This window comes from Pan troglodytes, chromosome 21 (genome assembly GCF_028858775.2).
Source record: "Pan troglodytes isolate AG18354 chromosome 21, NHGRI_mPanTro3-v2.0_pri, whole genome shotgun sequence".
Taxonomy (NCBI): Eukaryota; Metazoa; Chordata; class Mammalia; order Primates; family Hominidae; genus Pan; species Pan troglodytes.
Window position 1 is genome coordinate 62,659,238 of NC_072419.2, and position 23,523 is coordinate 62,682,760.

The 23,523-nt window shown below is 43.1% G+C and overlaps 1 protein-coding gene across 1 annotated transcript; it reads right to left on the reverse strand.

The window, feature by feature from the left end:
• Positions 1–999: 999 nt before the first annotated feature.
• AURKA (aurora kinase A) lies at positions 1,000–23,503 on the reverse strand (the record flags this gene model as incomplete). The annotated part of the gene is given in 9 exon segments (NM_001246616.1): positions 1,000–1,675; positions 1,820–1,994; positions 4,788–4,936; positions 12,823–12,961; positions 14,378–14,569; positions 15,480–15,534; positions 17,468–17,744; positions 19,366–19,412; positions 23,389–23,503. Coding segments are annotated over 8 exon segments (1,212 nt in total). The 3' UTR covers positions 1,000–1,492.
• Positions 23,504–23,523: the final 20 nt, after the last annotated feature.

Consider the following 23,523-nt stretch of genomic DNA (forward strand, 5'->3'; position numbering starts at 1 on the left):
CATTGTTTCTCTAATTTATCTGACAAAGTGAGCAGCTTAAATTCTGTGAAACATCTTTATAGTTTATGAACTTTTTTATATTCCTTCTGGTAAGCCATGGTTGTTGCTGATGATGAAGTGGCACTGTGACCAGTGTATTAATGTGCTACTACAATGAGCTTTTTCTTTGCTTGTGTGGGATTGTCTGGGGAAACGTCCCAAGTCTCACTGGTGTCACTGGGAAAGTCAGTCACGTGGTAATAACTGTAGCTTGGGAGGGTGGCACATGAACTATTTGGGAAAGTCAAAGTCAGTTCAGCTCAAGACTATGAGAACCAGAAGCTCCTTTGTCCCAAGGGGGCTGGCAACTGCAGTTTTACTGAGTCATGTTTTTAAGTTTCTCTATATTGGCCACTTTGTTATGACATATCCTGACATACCTGCTGTCCAGTTTCTTGCACTGAGCATTGGCCATGCAAGCAGATTTCTCTACTAGCTCTAAGTTCAACACTTCTACTTTTCCTTCATCACGGTTACTTTCACCGTATCTTTAGTCGATGGACAGATGACAAAGATATGACAAATATATAAACACTATATATAATGAAGTATTAGGAGTACACCCAACAGGAGAGACCAGAAGAGGCAGGACTAGATGAGGGCGAGACCTGCTCCTCTCAGCCCCTGCTCATTTCCAGGCCAACAATGAACAGATGGTGGAAAGAATTACACAGCACTCCACACAGACATAGATACTTATTTATTTGCATATTTAAAGTTTACACACATGCTATGACTCCAATGTTTTAAAAAAATAAGCCCTTAACAGCTCTGAGACACATGGCCTCTTCTGTATCCCAAGCAAATCCCTAAATGGAGGTAGAGCACATGTTGCTATTTTACACACTCTCATATGGGAGATAAGTGGTTAAGGAGGACTAGAAACCCAATCAGGCCTACCGGGATGCCGGACAGACACACAGCATTCCTAAGGGAATGCCACCAGAGAAAAAATACAAGTCTGTACATATATCTTTATTTTCATACTTAAAAAGAATCACATACTCATTCCAACAGCTTTACCAGGCTTGGCCAACCCAATAAGTTACACACTCACTCAGGTACTAGGAAGGTTATTGCACAGCTCCTTAACTGATCGGGGTCAGGGCAGAGTGGTCACTTTCCCCACAGCCAGGCTCTGGATTTGCCTCCTGTGAAGACACCATGCCTGGCACAGGCTGACGGGGCGGCTGCAGTCGAACCTTGCCTCCAGATGATGAACCGGTATAAGTAGCACAATTCTCGTGGCTACTTTCACTTCAGAGTGTCATGTTTATTGATGTGGAGCTTTCTGAATAGGGAGGTTAAGGCACACCTGCTGAGTAAAACAAATATTTCTTATGTAGCGTTCTAGGTTGAGGGCAGCAGTCAATGGTAAAATAAACTTCAGTAGCATGTTCCTGACAGGTTATATGGCAGCCCTGGCTCAAGGATTTCTCCCCCTGCACGATTCCTAAGACTGTTTGCTAGCTGATTCTTTGTTTTGGCAATTTGATGGTTTTGATGAATTTGCTGTGATCCAGGGGTGTTCAAGTACTTCTCTGAGCATTGGCCTCTGGCTGGGATTATGCTTCAACAGTCTTGAAATGAGGTCCCTGGCTCCCTCTGTTACAAAGTCAGGGAATGTGAATTCAACCTGGAGTGCAACAAATGATAAAATATCACAAAACACAGGTTAGAGAGATCAAATAGTATAGATGTTCGGATCTTGGCCTGCAGTTCAGGCTGATAAGGAAAGAATTCCAGCAGATGTGCTGGGTCCTTTTCAGTTGTGTCTTACCCGTGATATTCTTTTGTAGGTCTCTTGGTATGTGTTTGCCTCAAAAGGAGGCTTCCCAACTAAAAATTCATAGCAAAGAACTCCAAGGCTCCAGAGATCCACCTTCTCATCATGCATCCGACCTTCAATCATTTCGGGGGGCAGGTAGTCCAGGGTGCCACAGAGAGTGGTCCTCCTGAAAACGGAGGGAGGCTCAGGTTGATGTGCTTCTCATTTTATGATCACAACGCTGCTAACAATCATTAAAGAGTCCACTAACACTGAGGTCTTCCCCTGGGCCAGATCCTGTGCCCTAGGAAGTAGCTACTATTATAAATTCCCATAGGAAACAGATGAAGCGAGGTGTGTAAGGTCACACAGCTAGCCATCAGGCTTAACCCCAAATCTGTCCAACTCCAGAACTTCCCTGAATGATCTAGAATGTAAGAAATTGAATGTATCACTACCATATAAAAGCTGCCATGCAAAGTTCTCTGTAAATACGATTTGGATTCTACATCTGCATGTGGATATTACAGATATGCTAGGAATCTTAAAAGCCTGGTCGCAATGACAATACACTAGAAACTGTCCCATTGTAACAGCACTGGGGTGGAGATGTAGATATATGCTGCCTTGTGATAGATACTTGGTACGAGTGATGCTGAAATTTTGAGGGTGGCCTATGAAGTACTCTTGCAAAAAATATTTAACCTGGCTGGGCGCAGTGGCTCATGCCTGTAATGCCAGCACTTTGGGAGGCCGAGGCAGGCGGATCACGAGGTCAGGAGATCGAGACCATCCTGGCTAACATGGTGAAACCCCGTATCTACTAAAAATACAAAAAATTAGCCGGGTGTGGTGGCGTGTGCCTGTAGTCCCAGCTACTCAGGAGGCTGAGGCAGGAGAATGGCGTGAACCCGGGAGGCAGAGCTTGTAGTGAGCCAAGATCGCACCACTGCACTCCAGCCTGGGTGACAGAGCGAGACTCTGTTTAAAAAAAAAAAAAAAAATTTTTTTTAACCTGAATCTCTTCAGGCCCTGAGACCTACATTCCAGTTTTCAGCAAATACGGGGAATAAAGGTCCAAGTTAAGTGGCAACACCATCAAAAAAGTCCTCTTTAAAGTGGGAGAGTGGTCTGGCTTTAGACCACAGAGACAATCCAAACACAGAGACAGTCCAACCACAGAGACAGTCCAACCACAGAGACAGTCCAACCAGAGACAGTCCAACCACAGAGACAATCCAACCACAGAGACAGTCCAACCACAGAGACAGTCCAATACAAAGCATGGGCTTTGGTTGAGTTCTGATTTTACAAACCAGCTATAAGATGTCATGGACAATAGGAGAAATTTGAACGTGGACTAAATATTAGATACTGACAATGCTGTTAATTTTCTTAGGAGTGATCATGGTTCTAGTTATATAGGAGAATATCCTTATTTAGGAAATGCATTCTATTATAGTGCTTAAGGTTGAAGCATCATGATGTTTGCAACGTATTTTCAAGTGTTCACTAAAAAAGCAGATGCAGCCCTTCTGACTAAACGGGAAAAACTTCTGAACGTAGGCACTGGACAGACAGGTATGCCATCAACTACCAATTCCGCATTTTTATCGGTTTAGGTTTTTGTATCGAAGGTTGGAAAAAAGCTGGGGACAGCAGACACCAAGCCAGAACAGTCTGTGTGGGTTCGTGTTGCTTTGTTATCAGCTGCTCTTCACCATGGAGGCTTACGTGGTCACAGCCCGGGTGCTGTGTTCAGCCAGGCCTGGCACCCACTGAGCACACAAACAGTCACTCACCACTCAGTTGTGACGTAGGATTAAGAAGCTACCACTCTGGTCATCTAACCCCTCCATCAGCACCGACGGACTGAATCGGGGGTTCTCAAACTGAGGCAATAACCAGGAAATGATGATGATTAACATCTGGGATTTGGAGTGAAGTGACTATCGGTTATGTAAGTAATCTTTTCAAAAAGCAAGAAGCCATCTTTTCTATCACAATTCAACCGGTTAAGATACAGTTTAACTCTGCGATTCCATGAAGCCTATAAGTCTTTATTCTGGTTTGTCTCACCGGATAACAGCTCCCACTAATGACGACCAGTTTAAAAAAAAAAAAAAAAAGACTGCAATAGCAGATTCGGTGAATTGCTGGAACAATTAGAAGTGCTCTGTAACAAAAGCAAAGGTTTTCTCCCTCATAATCTATTTTAGGCTATACTTTTTTTTTAACTAGCTTGATTTTTAAGTCATTTGGCTATAATTTGAGTCCTCCTCCAAAGTTGACAAACCTTCATCGGTAGATATGTTTTAAAATTCCCTACTTCATGTGAAGTTTCAAAGCTTATTTAAACTCAAATTTAAAACAGTAAAGATATTGTAGTTCACTTGGAAAGCTAAGATTTGAATTGTTTTGAGATTGACATCTCTGCTTCAGCTGTGAGAGGGGACAAGAAAGGACTATCCCTAGTATTGACAGAGGCAGACTGAAGAGAATCTCTCACCACTGCCCTCAAAGCACCACCAAACTAATTTAGTGTTTCAAGTTCCCTGATATGGCCTGCACTCTGAGCTCTAGATCTTTGTTAGTGCTGTCCTCTGAACCATCTCCCCATCTCCTCATCCAGGAAGCGGCAGAGGTGAAGAGTTCCTCCCACTCAACATGTGGGCACTTCACCTCTGTCATGTACGTGTCCTATCTGTTGACTCATTCATCCCTTCATTAGCCTCTAAGGACATTAAGCATCTTCAACCCTAGGCCTAGAACACTGCTAATAGCCCCAAATCACCACAGAATAACATTTTCTTGCAAACCCTAGTTTATTATTAAGCCTAGATTACTCCAAAGTACTTCTGGGTTAGCCACCTACCCCTCTTACAGCACAAAATCTACACTGAAATATTTTACATTTAGCTCATGGTTAGCTCCCAGGGCTTTGGTAAACCAAACAACTTCCACCTCTAGAGTTACATACCTGGAAGATGGAGCATGTACTGACCACCCAAAATCTGCAATTTTAAGCTCTCCAGCTGATCCAAGAAGTAAGTTCTCTGGCTTAATGTCTCTATGAATAACTCTCTTCGAATGACAGTAAGACAGGGCATTTGCCAATTCTGTTATATACTGTTAAAACAATATTGAAAGCCTATGTTTTAGATTTTATATAACACAAGTTAATATTAGACATCTCTTCCGAAAGGAACACAACATAGATTTAACATGGTTTGCAGGTTTTGGCCAGGCACAGTGGCTCACACCGGTAATACAGCACTTTGGGGGACTGAGGTGGGAGGATCACTTGAGCCCAGGGGTTCAAGACCAGCCTGGGAAACATAGGAACACTCCATCTCTACAAAAATTTAAAAATTAGCTGAGCGTGATGGTGCATGTCTGTAGTCCCAGCTACTTGGGAGGCTGAGGCAGGAGGATCGCTTGAGACCAGGAGGTCAAAGCTGCAGTGAGCCATGATCACACTTCAGCCTGGGTGACAGAGTGAGACCCTGTCTCAAAAAGGAAAAGACAAAACAAAAAATACATTTTGCAGGTTTTAAAGCAAGGATTGTAGAAATTATATAGGAGTCTACATATACACACACACACACACACACACACACACACACACACACACACATATCAACTGAACCAATTTATAGTGGTTAGCATGAAGTGAAATTACCCAATGCTTAGTCATCTCTGCTAATACAGCTGGTGTGATGTTGAAAGTCAGAAAAGACATTCAGCTAGTTAGAGCTAGCTCTTAGGCTGGTGCCATGTCAATGCAAAACACAGTTACTTTTGCACCAACCTAAAGTTACAACACCATACGGCAACAAATGGCCCCGCAGCCAGGAAGTAAGACAGTGCTGAAGAACTGGTACAAATTAAGGATTCAGATGTGTAAATACTGCCTTTTTCTTTTTTAGAAAAAAAAAATGAACTTTTCAAGTATAGTCAATTCCCTTTTTTAAAACCAAGATCATTCTATGACAGAAGAATTTGTTTAAAGCTAAAAATTTACTTCAAGAATATCAGGAGAAAAAATTATCCTGAACAATAAACAGAAACTAAAAAGCAGTTGCACTGACATATTAAACAGCATGCTAAATTTTGGGTTACACTAAGTCAGCATAGAAGTACATAAGAAATCAGTCCTTTTGTTAATTTTATTTCCTTAAGTTACTATCTTTTTTTTTAATAGAGATGGGGGTCTCGCTATGTTGACCAGGCTGGTCTCAAACTCCTGGCCTCAAGGGATCCTCCCATCTCAGCCTCACAACGTGCTAGGATTACAGACATGAGCCACTGCACCCGGCCGAATTACCATCTTGTAAGAAAAGTTTTCCTGGCCAGGTGCAGTGGTTCATGCCTGTAATCCCAGCACTTTGGGAGGCCAAGACGGGTGGATCATCTGAAGTCAGGAGTTCGAGATCAGCCTGACCAACATGGTGAAACCCTGTCTTTACTAAAAATACAAAAATTAGCCAAGTGTGGTGGTGCATGCCTATAATTGCACCTACTCGGGAGGCTGAGGCAGGAGAATTGGTTGAACCCAGGAGGTAGAGGTTGCAGTGAGCCGAGATCATGCCATTGCACTCCAGCCTGGGCAACAAGAGTAAAATTCCGTCTCAAAAAAAAGCAAGAAAAAAGAAAAGTTTTACAGTCCCTATCGCTAAGATTTAGCAAACAAGTCCAGTATGTATGTATTTACTTATTTATTTTTAAGAGACAGGGTCTCACTCTGTCACCCAGCCTGGATTGCTATGGCATGATCATACCTCACTGCAGCCTTGAACTCCTGGCCGTAAGCAATCCTCCCACCTCAGCCTCCTGCCGAGTAGCTGGGACTACAGGCGTGTGCCACCATGCCCAGCTAATTTTTAATCTTTCTTTTTTTTTTTTTTTTGTAGAGACAGTCTCCCCATGTTGCCTACGCTGGTCGCTAATTCCTGACCTCAAGTGATCCTCCCACCTTGGCCTCTCCAAGTGCTGAGATTACAAGCGTGAGCTACCATGCCTGGCCCAGAATTTATTTTAACATACAGATAACTGTTTGAATATTGAAAAAATATATTTAGCTCTGCCTAAAGTTTGAGAAGAGTTTGCTTTCTACAGCAATTTCTAGACAGGATTGAACATTATTTTACATCAAAAAGGTTTACTAAACAGATGAGTAAAAACCAAATGTCACTGTCAGAATAAACACTTTTCATTCTTTCAGCCCAAAACCAGAGATCAAAATTCAGACCACGATAAACTGAAGGCAAATACAAAGAAAGCTGCTCTTCTGACCACCAACTTTGAGTTGCTGATGCTTTAATTGCACACATTAAAGTTCGAGAGGGCAATGGATTTCACTCCTCAAATCACTTCCAGACAAGAAGCTATTAGTTTCATGATAGCCCTCTGGCACTGCCACTTCCTCCACACCTCACATGTTGTTAGACTGCAGATATGGATAGGTCACTGACATGTCACTACAATTAGTTTTATTTGAATTCATCTGAAAAGGAAAACAGGTACATGTGTATTCATTCTAACTGTTAAGGAATCTAGACAGAAGTGATCTTTCATTTTCTTTCAAACAGCTATCTGCTTACACCAAAACTCCATCTAGATTGAAGCCTTGGGTGTAAGGAGAGAAAACAGAGAAGTAGTATAATGTGTAATTTTGTAGTGTTGGTATAAGGTGAATCTTTTAAAGTAGGATATCAATATCAGAAACTGAAGAAAAAGATTAACTGACCCGAAACAACAAACTACAACCCACCATAAGCAAGATTACCAGGAAAAAAACCAAGGGTAAAATGTGAGTACCTGAGGTAGAGTCACTACCATTAATAAGCATAGATTTACTTATTGATCTGTAAGAGAAAGTTGGCCCAAAAGATGAACTCAAAGAAATATTGATTGCCAATTAAATAAGAAGCTGATTTGTTTAGCTAATATTTAAAAAAGCAAATTAGAGATCTATTTCTACTTAGGAGAAGCACAAACATTTAAGATTAAGTCTTTAAGTTTAAAACAGCATGTCATTGTTGCAGAGACAAGACCAAAGGGCCATTTGTCCATAGTAGCATGATTTCATCAGATACTGAAAGTAAAATTACATGAATTTAAATGCCATTTACATCAATGCCAAAAAGAAAACTAATGTCCACACTACCCGGAGATCTCCACCAAGAAACAGAAAAAAATCAAAGTAACCACCATTCAACACGCTTTATCAAGCTGCCAATCCAATAAGAAACGGCCCAAACTAAGACTCTTAAAACAAGTGATTTTAATCACATAAAAAAAGGAGAAGCAAAAAAGCACAATCATGAAAGAAAAAACTGACACATTTGGACTTTTATTAAAAATACAGCCTGGGAGGCCGGGTACAGTGGCTCACGCCTGCAATCCCAACACTCTGGGAGGCTGAGGTGGGCAAATCACCTGAGGTCAGGAGTTCGAGACCAGACTGGCCAACATGATGAAACCCTGTCTCTACTAAAAATATAAAAATTAGCTGGGTGTGGTGGCTCATGCCTGTAATCCCAGCTACTCGGGAGGCTGAGGCAGGAGAACTGCTTGAACACAGGAGGTAGAAGTTGCAGTGAGCTGAGAACCAAGATCATGTCACTGCCCTCCAGCCTGGGTGACAGAGCAAGAATGTCTCAAAAAAAACAACCTGGGCAACATGATGTGACCGTGTCTATACAAAAAATACAAAAATTAGCTGGGCGTGGTGGTACCCGCCTGTAGTCTCACCTACTCAGGAGGATCACTTGAGCTCAACAGGCAGAGGCTACAGTGAGCAGAGATCGCACCACTGCACCCCAGCCTGGGTGACAGAGTGAAACCCTTTCTCAAAAAAATAAATAAAATAAAAACAGCCTTGTGAAAGACACAGATAAGAGAACAAAAATACAAGGCACGGATTGGGAGAAAATATTTGCAAAACATGTGTGACAGATGACCTGCATCCAAAATATACAAAGAACTCTTAAAACTCAAAACTCAAAAAAAAATGAGCAAAAGATTTCAACAGGTGCCTCAAAGACGATACACAGATGGCAAATAAACACATAAAAAGACGTTCAAGGCCGGGCGCAGTGGCTCACACCTACAATCCCACCCTTTGGGAGGCCGAGGCAGGTGGATCACAAGGTCAAGAGATCGAGACCATCCTGGCCAACATGGTGAAACCCCATCTCTACTAAAAGTACAAAAATTAGCTGGGCATGGTGGCACGTGCCTGTAGTCCCAGCTACTCAGGAGTCTGAGGCAGGAGAATCGCTTGAACCCAAGAGGCGGAGGTTGCAGTGAGACAAAATCGCACCACTACACTCTAGCCTGGTGACAGAGCGAGACTCCGTCTTAAAAAAAAAAAAAAAAAAAAAAGAGACGTTCAACATCAAATGTCATTAGGAAACTATAAATCAAAACAATGAGATACCACCACATGCTGATTAGAATGACTAAAATGCAAAACAAGAGGCCAGGTATAGTGGCTGACTCCTGTAATCCCAATATTTTGGGAGGCATGAATTACTTGAGACCGGGATTTCGAAACCGACCTGGGCAACAAGGCAAAACCTTGTCTCTACAAAAAAATACAAAAATTAGCCAGGCACGAGAGCACATGCCTGTAGTCCTAGCTACTTGGGAGGCTGAGATGGGAGGATTGCTTGAGCCAGGGAGGTTGAAGTGGGTGATCATGCCACTGCACTCCAGTCTGGGCGACAGTGAGACCTTGTCTCAAAACAAACAAACAAAAATCCAAAACACTGACATCAAATGTTGGCAACTATGAGAAGCAAGAGGACCTCAATTCATTGGTTCCGATACCACATTACCATTGTATAATGGTATCAGAATTGTTAACCAGCTGCCCCACGGGAACCAACTTTATCAATTAGAGTGCTTATGTGCACTTCCTTTGGCCTTTGTCTTGTAGACTCCACTCATTTCCAAAGCTGCTTGGATCAACACTTTACCCTCATGCCCTTTAGTAAGGTGATTTCCTACATTTGTAATGCAATGTAAAATAGAACGTAAAAATCACTTTGGAAGACTGACAGTTCCTCACAAAGCAAAATATAGTCTTACCGTGTGAGCTGGCAATAGCACTCCTAGATATGTGCCCAACTAATTTGAAGACTTATGTTTCGCAAAAACCTGCACGCAAATGTTGACAGCCAAAACATGATAACTGCCAAAAACCAGAAGCAGCCAAGATACCCTTCAGTAGACGAATAAACTGAGGTACTTCCATATAATGAAATAATGGAATATGATTTTGTGATAAAAAGAAATGTACAAGCTCTCATGCCTCCAAAAATATACAGATGAATCTTCAATGCATATTGCTAAGTGGAAGAAGCCCACCTAAAAAAGCTACATACTGTTATGATTCCAATTACATGATATTCTGGAAAAGGCAACAGAGACAGTAAACAGATCAGTGGTTGCCAGAGATGGAAGGGCTGGAAGGGATGAGTAGTTGAGACACAGGATTTTTTTTTTCTTAAGAGCAGCGAAACTATTCTCTATATCATAATGGTGGATACATGGCATTATGTATTTGTCAAAATTCATAGAACTTTATAGCAAACACACAAAAATCAATCTCAGGATATGAAAATGTAAATGATTCCATCCTGGGCATGCAGATTGTGACAAAAAAATCTCATTGCATTACAAATGTAGGAAACCACCTTACTAAAGGGCATGAGGGTAAAGTGTTGATCCAAGCAGCTTTGGAAATGAGTGGAGTCTATAAGACAAAGGCCAAAGGAAGTGCACATAAGCACTCTAATTGATAAAGTTGGTTCCCACGGGGCAGCTGGTTAACAATTCCGATACCATTATACATGTATATTGGAATTGAATAAGTAAAAGGATGGTGGGCGGTGAAATCCAGGTTTCACACTTTTGGAGTGGGAGTTTACAGGTAAACAGGAGGAAGTTAGAATGAAACGTGGTAATGGATTCAAGTTGAAGACATCAGTATGAATTCATGGTATGATTAATGAAGAGATAGATGGATAAATCTATACACAGATTACTATCCACATATATTCCCTTGCTGTGTCAGCTGAAAGCCTAAAAGTAGTGACACCATAGTAGCAATGAGTACACCAAGTGCCCAGATCTTGGTTTCTAATAACATTCTCCAAGAAAAGGAACCAGGGCTCCTTGGAGAAGTGGTTCGATTCTAGGACTGGAGCAGGAAATATACACGATGAGGCCTGAGCATCTTGTATCAGAAAGTAAGGAAGTACAAGGCCAGGCGTGGTGGCTCACACCTGTAATCCTAGCACTTTGGGAGGCTGAGGCGGGCAGATCACCTGAGGTCAGGGGTTAGAGACCAGCCTGGCCAACATGGCAAAACCCCATCTGTACTAAAAATACAAAAAAGAGCCGGGTGTGGTGGTGCATGCCTGTTAATCCTAGCTACCCAGGAGGCTGAGGCAGGAGAATCGCTTGAACCCAGGAGGCGAAGGCTGCAGTGAGCCAAGACTGCGCCACTGCACTCCAGCCTGGGCGACAGAGTGAGATTCCATCTCAAAAAAAGAAAAAAAAAAAAGGAAGTGTAAAAACAAACCAAAAAAAACCCACACACACGCAAGACAAAACTGCAATGATTTTCCCAGGAACCTGGTAAAAGAAAAAGAGCAGGCCGGGCATGGTGGCTCATGCCTGTAATCCCAGCACTTTGGGAGGCTGAGGCGGGTGGATCACAAGGTCAGGAGTTCAAGACCAGCCTGGCCAATATGGTGAAACCCCGTTTCTACTAAAAATACAAAAATTAGCCAGGTGTGGTGGTGGGTGCCTGTACTTCCAGCTACTTGGGAGGCTGAGGCAGAAGAATCGCTTCAACCTGGGAGGCTGAGGTTGCAGTGAGCCAAGAGAGCGCCACTGCACTCCAGCCTGGGCGACAGAGTGAGACTCCATCTCAAAAAGAAAAAAAAAAAAAAAAAAAAGAAAGAAAAAAAGTTCCCAGTGGATAAAGTTGCAATGATCTGAACCACAAAATAAAGTATTGGATTATAGCTCAAGGGATAAAATAAATACCCAGGAGTCTACATCTTTAAATAAATAAATAAGGGAGAACAGCCTTATCTCTGGCACAGAATTCCAGATAATTTATGGCAATACTCCATCCACTCTCTACTCCTTAAGTGTGGGCTATTCATAGTAACTTCCTTTGAAGAAATACAGCACGGAAAGGGGAAAAAATAGTAACTTTACAGTGGAGAAACCAGACAAACACTCTCTGAGTCAGAAGATCAAGCTGACATCCACAGTTAAAAGTCATAAGAGTTTACATCCCTGGTATGTGATAAGAATGCACTTTACCTCTGATCTCCCTCTCAAAAACCCATAAGCCCAATTTAATCATGAGAAAAACTAAGAAAATCTGAATAAAATGTGGACTTGAGTTAATAGTTATATATCCATATTGGTTCATTGAATGTGACAAATGTGCCATATTAATGCAAGATGTTAGTAGGAGAATTAGTAGGAAATTCAGTGTGGGGTATATGGGAACTCTCTGTACTGCCTTCACTATTTCTGTAAATCTAAAACTATCCTAGCCAGGCACAATGGTGTGCACCTGTAGTCCCAGCTACTCGGGAGGCTGAGGTGGAGAATCACTTGAGTCCAGCCTGGGCAACATAACAAGACCCTGCCCCTTTAAAAAAAAAAAAAGTAAAAATTATTCTAAAATAAAACATCTATTAAAGAAAATGAGGGTGACTATCTATATACATTATATACATTTCCATAGAAAACAGCTGTGCAAACTAGGCACAAAAGCAGATACAACATTCTACCTGGTTCTAGACTTTATCTGTACATATGGTACAACTAAGCTATTTTGATTTTTCCACTTCAAATATTTGATATTAAGCTATCCTTACGTCAAGACAAAACCCACTCTACTATGATGAAAGGTACATTGCTATGGAGGACAGGTATAAAGGAAACACAATTAGCCTGGACAATAAATGAACACTTACAGTAGCAGTTCTCTGCTCATCAAACTTTGAAAGTTTCTGAAGTTCTCTATAGACTGTTCCGAGTGGTGCATATTCCAGAATTAGGTAGACTCTGGTAGCATCATGGAAATAACCATACAGTCTAAGAATATTAGGATGCCTGCAACAAAGGATAAACATTCTAACACCTGGTTTGGAGCTGACAGAAGACTATGTACAAAATGTCAAACAAACTCTTCATGTAAAACCAGTGGTGTTTCACGTGAAACCACACTCCAAACCCCACTTTACAATCTGAAACTATAAACCCACTCCAAGAAAAATACATATACCCACATATCATTTTAAAAGCACTTCACAGTATTAATGGACCTCTGGTTTAGTTAAGACTATTTCCTTCCTTTAGGCACCTTTATTCTTAGGAGGAAAATTCAGCTGAATATTAATTATCTACATATTTAAAAAAGGACATGGCCGGGCACAGTGGCTCACGCCTGTAATCCCAGCACTTTGGGAGGCCAAGGCGGGAGGATCGCGAGGTCAGGAGTTCGAGACCAGCCTGGCCAACATGGTGAAACCCCGTCTCTACTAAAAATACAAAAATTAGCTAGGCTTGTTGGTGCATGCCTGTAATCCTAGCTACTCAGGAGGCTGAGGCAGGAGAATCGCTTTAACCTGGGAGGCAGAGGTTGCAGTGAGCTGAGATTGCGCCACTGCACTCCAGCCTGGGCAACAGAGTGAGACTCCATCTCAAAAAAAAAAGGAAAAAAAAAAAGGACATGGCATTGCCACAGTAGTTTGACACCCAGACATTGTGACAGATAAAAGCAGTGATCAGTAATGGCAGTAGATGGGTGCTGAGCAGACTGGGCAGGTGCAGACTGTGGCCAGTGGGAAGCAGGCAATGGGAAGCACAGCCCACGTGAGATGCCTGCCCTCCCAGCCCCAGCCAGGTGTTGCCAGGCAGAGACACACCAGGCCTGATGTGGCCAGACTTGAAGTATTAGCATCTGAATCAAATTTGAAAAACACTGAAAGAAAAAAAGGAAAAACAAAAACCCACCAGCCGTAGTCGACCTGCAGGTAGCTGCTTGCAATTCCTGCATACCTCAGAGTAAGGGGTGCCGTTCCCCTTCACTGTCCACCAGAAAGACTTGCCCATATAAACTATTCCATTAACAAAACATTAAATCCTCAAGTGATTTTTCCAGGATCAGAGCACTTAAGTGCTCTTTGAAAGATGACAAATTTAATCATTTTTTGTGGTACTATGAAAAGCAGGCCCTCTAAAAAATAAATTTATACTTTAAAAAAAAAAAAGAAAAGGAATACAATTTTATTTTAACATGCAGAGCATGGGAGAATCACAGGAGAATGATTATAACCCAGTGCAGTACAGAAGCTTATCTAATCTTTTTCATAGGGGAGGGGGAGGTGAGGAACGGGGCCATGCATTTGAAGGCAGTGCCTCATAAGAGGGAGTGAACGGACCTGGGCAGTGGGAGGCTGACATTACAGGAGGGGGAGGGGTGCAGCATCGGTGAACATTCTTTTGAACATGAACCTGAAAACTCACCTAAGGTGGGACTGTATTTCTACTTCTCTTCTGAGCTGATGCTCCACTCCGGCTTTCTCCAGCTGAGCTTTAAATAACACTTTAAGAGCCAGAATAAACTTGCTTTGCTTTTCTCTTGCCAAATAAACATTACCAAACTTTCCTTTACCCAGAGGGCGACCAATTTCAAAGTCTTCCAAAGCCCACTGCCTCCTAGGAAGGAATTTGAACATTTTAGAATGTGAAGAAAACAAAGTTTTTCTAACAAATTTTCAATGAGTAGCAGACACATTCTACAAATAATTTCGTATTCCAACTTCACTCAGTATGCATCCTCAGCAAGAACCAAGGCAATAACCACTATCAAAGAGGGAGGAATGCTTCCAGACCATCTGGGGGCATGTTTCAAACTAACCCCAGCCGCTCCCTCCAGTCCCAGAGGTGCTAATTCTCTCTGGGTGGAGAACCACTCTGGTGGTGGAGACAGAGCCACTGTTACTAATGGAAGCGGGATGGAGCCCACAGGCTAGCTGGGGCATGAGAACCAGTGGATTTAGACTCTTAGCCTCTGTTAGGCCTCTAAAAGCAAAAGAGTCTGTGGGTTCATTCCTCGCTCCTCCCCGTACATTCTAGGGTCCAGATAGTTCAGAGACTGAGAGAAGCTTTTAGAAAAGCCCTGGGGAAGACATTACAGCCAACCTTTACAATAAAGAACTAAAACTATAATACTGTCAAAACCCTCAGTCATATATGAGTATATAGGTCTGCAACACATTCTATTTTTTAAAAACTTGCACTTTTGTACAATAAAAAAGTACAGACACATAAACCATACGTAGTGGTTATTTCTAAGGACAGAGAGGAACTTCCACACATTTCTATAACAGATTCATACAAGCTTTTTCTAAATTTGAAAGCCATTTTTTAAAGCACTTGAGTTCCTAGTAAAATACCTCATTACACAAAATTCCATTTTTTAAGATTGGAAATCTGGAAACATTTATATCCTCTAAATGAAAATAAAGGCCTCATTTTTTTCCCCAAGAGTTCCCACAACGAAATTTGCAACGAAATAATATATTCTAGTAGAACAGTACAGAACTTTGTAAATAAGAAAGCTTACTTTTTTGATTCTTCATTTTTCTGTTTTGATGCCAGTTCCTCCTCAGGATTATTTTCTATATGGAATAAGTTAAAAACCTGTTTTTAGAATAACTATATAGGATAAGCTAAGCTGTGAATAGAGGTGAATCAAAGAATTGGTCACCAAAATATTAATGGTATGTCAAGAATGATAAACCTGGTTTTTTTTTTTTTAAAGTTTTCCTTATAGAAAAAAAGGACTACTACACCCTGACTTCCATCATGTGAGGTCTTTATACAATTTCTAAAGATGAGCAGACGTATATATAGACAGGCCCTTCTCTGATAAAGGCAGACTATGCAGGCTCTTCTGAAGCCTCAGTTTCCAAGGAAGAGCTTTTGTGGCAGAAGTACCAATCTTCCCATGCATGACGAGCTGCCAACTCGTCACCTTTTTCCCCTTACTAGGTGGGCCAGCCAACAGTCCATACTCTACATACGAATTATTACCAACATGTAGCAAAACATAAGCCAGCCACCCTCCATTTATATTAGTTGCCAAGGGGAAATATAAAAATAAAAGCCACCAATTCAGCAAAATGCACAATGAACAGTTGTGCAGCAGAGGACTGGGGTAACTACTTCATTAGCCACAAGGACATATGAAACATTTCCACTGGTCTGTCTCCAACATAGCAAACTCAAACAGCACACGATGCTCTGCTCAGATATCTGGATGCTGGTCCAAACTCTTCCTCCAGGTGCCCCTGTCACACGTGCACCCCTCAACCGCCAGGACACTCACTCAGTTAATATCAATCTAATCACCATCCCTAACTCCTCTTTACTCATCTTTCAGGTACAATTTATTGCCCAGTTCTAATGAGTCTGCATCGTAAATGAGCTCTCAAATTTGTGTGCACCTCTCCATCCTGGCTTGTCTTTGGATAAGTTAACTGCTTCTGAGTCTTAGCTTCCTCCTCTGTAAAACTGAGTTAATAACTGGCTACCTTCATGAAGTGGTTACAAAGATTGAAAGAGATGACGTGGATGAAGCATGCACTTATCTCAGAGCCTGCAGGGAATGAGCACTCAACAGTTGGTAAATAATTGCATCCACCCTGCTCCACACAGAGCAGGTTATTGCCATCTCTGACCTCAACCTCCTTCCTGTCTGGTACTCCTAAATCCAGCGTTCTACTCCAATTTATTCAGTACTTCCACAGTATATATATATATATTTTTTTTTTTGAGATAGAGTTTTGCTCTTGTTGCCCAGGCTAGAATGCAATGGCACGATCTCGGCTCACTACAACCTCCACCTCCTGGGTTCAAGCCATTCTCCCGCCTTAGCCTCCTGAGTAGCTGGGATTACAGGCGTGCACCACCACGCCTGGCTAATTTTGTATTTTTAGTAGAGACAGGGTTTCTCCATGTTGGTCAGACTGGTCTCCAACTCCTGACCTCAGGTGATCCACCTGCCTCGGTCTCCCAAAGCGCTGGGATTACAGGCGTGAGCCACTGCGCCTGGCCTTCCACAGTAAACTTTCTAAAAGGCAGAGTTCCCTTCTGAGTTCAAAAAAGCTTCAGTAGCTTCCAAATGCCCTAGAGATGAGGCCCCATTCCTTAACATGGCCAGCAATGCCCATGGTGACCTCACCGCAGCCTGCCTCAGTTCACCCACTTCTCTGGATTTCCCCCACACTTTAGATCTCAGTCCCTCAAGTCACTTACTGCAAGCACCCTACATCCAGATTCAGTAACAAGCAATCAAAAGGACACCAATTTGTGCTGTGTCCTCCCTGGGTGCCCAACTCTTCCAAGAGGGTGAGAATCAGGTCTGTATTTTTAGCATAGGTCTGGCCCATGGGCAGACACTGTTACTTCAACCCAGACACCATATTTTCTCCCCATCCTCAACAGATATAAAAGCTAAGGCTCTAAACAATAAGTGCAAGTATATACACTGGCTTTTTTAGCAACGACGACAAAGAAGGACTATCCAATGAGTCTCAAAAGCTAGTTTACCAGGTGCCGACGGCAGGGGCTGCTTGCTCTTTTGGGTGTTATTCAGTGGCCTGGAGACAGGATGAGGTACACTGGTTGCCTGCAATTGCTTCTGCTTCTGATTCTGAACCGGCTTGTGACTGGAGACAAGCTTTTGTGCTTGCAAAGGAACGCGCTGGGAAGAATTTGAAGGACACAGGACCCGCTGAGCCTGGCCACTATTTACAGGTAATGGATTCTGACAAGGAAATTGCTGAGTCACGAGAACACGTTTTGGACCTCCAACTGGAGCTGTAGCCTAGAATGGAAGAGAAAATAAACTTTCTGGTATTCATGAACGCAAAAGATGAATATATTGAGAATTTCACTAAGTTTGTTCTCTAGCATAGCAAAATAATGAATGTCACTGATAAGAGATGGAAGGGGAAAAGGTATTTTCATCAGTACCTCCAGAGGATAGTTAGTATGTGGCTAAGAATACCTGAATGATACCTTCTACCCCCTCCAATTCCTCACCCCTAAAAATCATGCTTTATTAACAAATATCCATTAAGAAGGAGACACTTTCTAAAATTTCTCAATAATTTGGAAATAGACACTACATTGCTATTTGGCAAAAAGCTATGATATAAAAACTTCATGCCAAAATCTCAGTTCCACTGAAATTTCTTTGATAATATACGTTTAAGAAAAAGACCAAAAAAAAAAAAAAAATCTGTCAAAACATTCAACAGTGGTATTATCTTCATGAAGTTTTAGAAGAGTCTAAGTTTTCATATATCCAAGATTTTCCACAATAAGCTTATTACTGTACTTTTGATCAACCAATGTTTCATTTTCCAAGTATTGACAAAATGGACTTGAGCAAAAAACTGACAGAGGAAACAAATGTAGGTACTTCACAAAGTTACTACTAAAATGTATTATTATTATTATTTTTGAGATGGAGTCTCGCTCTGTCACCCAGACTGGAGTGCAGTGGCGTGATCTCGGCTCACTGCAACCTCTGCCTCCCAGGTTCAAGCAATTCTCTGCCTCAGCCTCCCAAGCAGCTGGGACGACAGGCGCCTGCCACCACGCCTGGCCAATTTTTGGTATTTTTAGTAGAAACAGGGTTTCACCATCTTGGCCAGGCCGGTCTTGAACTCCTGACCTTGTGATCCACTCTCCTTGGTCTCCCAAAGTGCTGGGATTACAGGCGTGAGCCACCGCGCCCAGCCTTGAAATGTATTATTTATACGCCTGTAAGTATTGTATTACAAGCTTAAATAGTTAACTCTAACACCCTCAGCTAATCAAACTAAAAGGGGTAGGAGGGATGAGATTTCCTTCAGCTTCAACAGCTCATTGTAAGTGAGGGACAAGTGCTAGAAATGAAAGCCTCAAAGTCCATCCCCAGCTCAATGGTACGAGTGCTCTACAAAGAGAGGGTGTTAAGACTTCCAAATACAAAGTCAGTTACTCCTGAAATTAGCACACTGTCCACAACACAGCAGGCATTCAGACAAAGACAAATAAAAAGAAACATTTTAAATGTAGAGCAATTTTTTAAATGGCCGCTATCATAGGAACTTAGAATCAAATACAGTAATTCAAGGTAGCCTTTTTCTAATTATTTTATATTTATGGCCAATTTTAAAAGTTGTGAACTCCTGCCAGATGCATTATTACTATTATCCTGCATACAGTGGAGGGATATAGAAACTTAAGCAGCCAATTGTAAGACAAAGCAGAACAAAAAAGCTACTCTAAGAATCAGCAAAATGTTACTGAACACGAGAAAAGTGACTAATTCATATCCAGGATCGCAGCAAGGGATCTAAATTTAAATCCAAAGTAAAGGTGGAAAGAATTCCCGACAAGACCAACCTCCATGTGGGTTTATAAATGTGAATGAGATTACAGATTATTCAATTTACCTTAACAGGCCCTGAAATGCAGTTTTCTTTAGATCGGTCCATGATGCCTGAAAAGAAAAAGAAGAACCTTTAATTTGAACAAAGCCACCTGCTTAAAGTGCTGTTGCTTGATAGGCAGCGTTACAGTTCCCTGATCAAAAGGCCTCCACAACACACAGGATTTTACATGTTTTGTCCAAATGAAGCTAATGAGGGAGGGACAGGCATGTGCTTTCCCTGCAAGGCCAACCTCCCCTTGGGCACTGCGTCCCGTCCTCCGTCACGGAGTCTTCACTCCTGATGGTCTTGCTGCTCCATCATCTCTCCTCTAATGGATCACCTCCATCCCTGTGCAGCCTACTGGCATAGCTGCTACCTTAAAAAAGTCCTCTTTAGGCCGGGCATGGTGGCTTACACCTGTAATCCCAGCATTTTGGGAGGCCGAGGCGGGCGGATCACCTGAGGTCAAGAGTTCGAGACCAGCCTGGCCAACATGGTGAAACCCCGTCTCTACTAAAAATACAAAACTTAGCTGAGCGTGGTGGCAGGCACCTGTAATCCCAGCTACTCGGGAGGCTGAGGCAGGAGAATCACTTAAACCCAGGAAGCAGAGGTTGCAGTGAGCTGAGATCACACCATTGCACTCCAGCCTATGGGACAAGAGCGAGACTTCGTCTCAAAACAATAAAATAAAATAAAATAAAAATCCTCTTTATTCTATTATCGTTGCTAACAATGACCCCCTCCTCTCCAACAGCAAAGCTCCAGAAGAACCGTCCACACTTGCCACCTCCACTGCTCCTCTCCCCTCCCCGAGCCCATCCCCACCTGGCTTTTTTGTCTCCACCACATTGTCAGGCTCATGGCTGACACCTACTGCTGCCAGACCCAAGGGTCAATTCCACCTTCCCCGTACTTGCATCCTCAGCAGAATCTGACAAGGTTGATCACATCTTACACTTTTTTCTTCCCTTCACTTCCAGGTTTATCTACCACCTAGTCGTCCTGTCTTTCCCTCCTTGCTGGGTCAGTCTCATTTTTGCCAGATCAAGGGTCTGGGGTGACTCAAGAACGAGTCCCTGGACCCTCCACTTCTCCATCTACACCTTCACCAGGGATCCATATCACCCAGTGCCTCAGCTCTAAATGCCTTCATGAGGACCACTCAAAGTGCATCTTCTGCCCTAGTCTCTCCTTGGACTATCAGACTTGGATATCCAAGGATTTGCCCAGGATCTCCCAGAAATGTCTGCCAGGCACCTCAATCCTAACATATCCAAAACTGAACCTCTTCCCTTCTCCACTTCTCACCTCCCTGTTCATGGGTGTGCCCTGAGCTCAGGCCTAGAATGACTTCTCCATCTCCAATTACTCCCTAGCCGAGTACATCCAGTCTCTTTGCTTTCAGTACCATCTACAGGCTGAGGACTCCCAAATATTCATTCTTCAGCCCAGACCTCTCCCCTGAACTCTTGATCTACATTTTCTACTTTCTATGCAACATCTGCACCTGATTATCTGAGCGGCATCTCCATTCTAACATGTCCCAAACAGAAGTCCTCATCTCTCCCCACTCTCACCTCCCCAAATCTAGTCTCTAGACATCCTCATCTCAGCGGATGGCAAATCCATCCTGTCAGTTGCTCAGGCCAAAAGCCTTGGCATAATAACCCTTTACGAGGTTCTCTCTCGCAAACCCTTCATTTAATCCACCAGCATATTCTGTAGGCTCTGCCTTCAAGATCACTGCTCACCACCTCTACTACTACCACCTGGTCAAACCATTATTCTCTCTCCCTTGAGTTTTTTCCAACAGCCTCCCAATGGCCTCCCCACTTCCACCCTTGCCCTGTCATGGTCCATTCTTAACACTGAGGCCGGCAATCTCATTAACAAATCAGATGTGTTGGTCCTCAGTTCAGAAGACCCCCATGGCTCCCAACTCAATCAAAACAATGCAAACTCCTAACCTGCATAGACAGGCCTACTGAAGTCTCACAGAACATGGACCCTAACTGCCTCTCTGACTTCATCTCCTCTTCTTGTCGACTGTGTACCAGGCACACAAGGCTCCTTTCTTTCTGCAAATAAGTCCCCTGCCATAAGCATTTGCACTTCTTGCTCCCTTTATTAGGCTTTTCCCCCAGGTGTGTAGTTCAGTCTTTCATTTCACTGAGGTTTCTTTTTTTTTTTTTTTTTTTTGAGACAGAGTTTGCTCTTGTTGCCCAGGCTGGAGTGCAATGGCGCAATCTCGGCTCACCCGCAACCTCCACCTCCTGGGTTCAAGCAATTCTCCTGCGTCAGCCTCCAGAGTAGCTGGGATTACAGACATGCACCACCACGCCCAGCTAATTTTGTATTTTTAGTAGAGACAGGGTTTCTCTATGTTGGTAGGGCTGGTCTGGAACTCCCGACCTCAGGTGATCCACCCGCCTCGGCCTCCCAAAATGCTGGGATTACAGGCATGAGCCACCGCGCCCGGCCTTCACTGAAGTTTCTTATCAAATATCCCCGCACTCCAGCCTGGGCAACGGAGTGAGACCCTGTCTCAAAAAAAAAATTAAGATTACCATTTTACAATTAAGCAAATAATTCCATGATGAAGCCAGGCCCAGACTACAGGCGGGAGCCCTTATGAAAAACAGTGGGTAAGTAAAAGTTTATAAACAACAACAAGGAAATGCACACTTGTGTTAATCAAATATTTAATTTCACACATGCTCTAATGCTTTACTTCCCTTACAATTCCAAGTAGCAGTCTAATGAGATCACATAGGCCTAACAACATTTATTCAACATTCTTCTGACAGAAGCTACAGGCATTTGCTCCAATTTATTCTACCTTTCTTTCTAGGGAAATTGAATAACAAGCAGAATGGAATAAGATTCTAATCCAGAATTCTGGAGACAACGCCAAGGAGACTGCCCTTCAGGTGACTCTAATCTGCAACCAGATTGAAGAACCAGATGACTTTCACAGGATCCATTCAGTTCAAACCAGAAATCCTACTATTTTGAATAGAAAAGCTGTTAGGCTAATAGCGCAGGAGATTTATACGGTTTATTCCTTCCTCCCTCAGACCTGTGCATGTCTGCAGAGATGAAGGGAAGGACGAACTGAGTAGGTTGCTGAAAAACGTTTAATTCAAGGGACAAGGAAGGTTAAGTAAGAGGAAGAGACATTACGAGAGTTGAGGACAGTGGCTACGTCTACCTCAGCCGGATGGTTCTTAGAAATGGAGACTCTGAGGCCTAACCCCAGGTCTAAGAAAACAGATTCTACATTTTAACGTCCCCAGACGATTTGTATGCACCGGTCTGCATCCCTAGTTCTCAATGAAACCTAAGAATCATCTGGAGAGTTTGTTAATAACTAGACACCTGGGTCCTACCCCTCAGAGATTCTGATTTACCGGGCTCTCGGTGGAGCTATATGTTTAACAAGCACTCCAAGTTATCCCGATACCACTGCTCCAAGGTCTACGGTCTGAGAAGTACGGACCGGGAAGGCCTCTGCAAGGAGGTTCTCATTCATCAGTTCACCCACTCATCCAGCCAGGACAAGGGCCTTCTTAGGCTATTCTATCTAAAGCGGCCCCCGTTAAACCGCACTCCTGCTTTTCCTCTGTAACACCCACTCCAGCTGCAAGTTCTCCGTACGCTTACCGTCTTGTCTCCCCACCCACTAGAACGTGAACTCCAACACAGCAGAGACCTTCTGTGCTTTTCTTACCCAGGTGATCTCGGAGGACAAAATCCAATCTGAGGCCCACCCACCCCTCCCGCGCGTGTCAACACCACTCAACAAACCCCTTGTACCTCTAGCTGTAATAAGTAACAAGCAGTATCCTACAGGGCGCCTCGGTGCCCAGGAGCGGATGCAAAGGCGCTGGGCGGGCACAAGGCAGCGCCAAGGACACTCATGGACGGAGGAACCGACAGGAGACTTAACGCTCCGCCACTCCGACCAGCCGCCCCTTGTCCCCGCCGCCCTCGTCCGCCACTGAGATATCCCCCACGGTCTACCCACCCGTCGGCTCCCACCTGCGACCCAAGGACCCAAGTCTTCCAAGAGCTCAGCCGTTAGAATTCAAAGGTTCTTCTTTTTAAATAGGAGTTAAACCCTCTAGCCAGAAAGCCGATTGGCCTGCGCTCGAGCGAGGCTGCCTTGTGATTGGT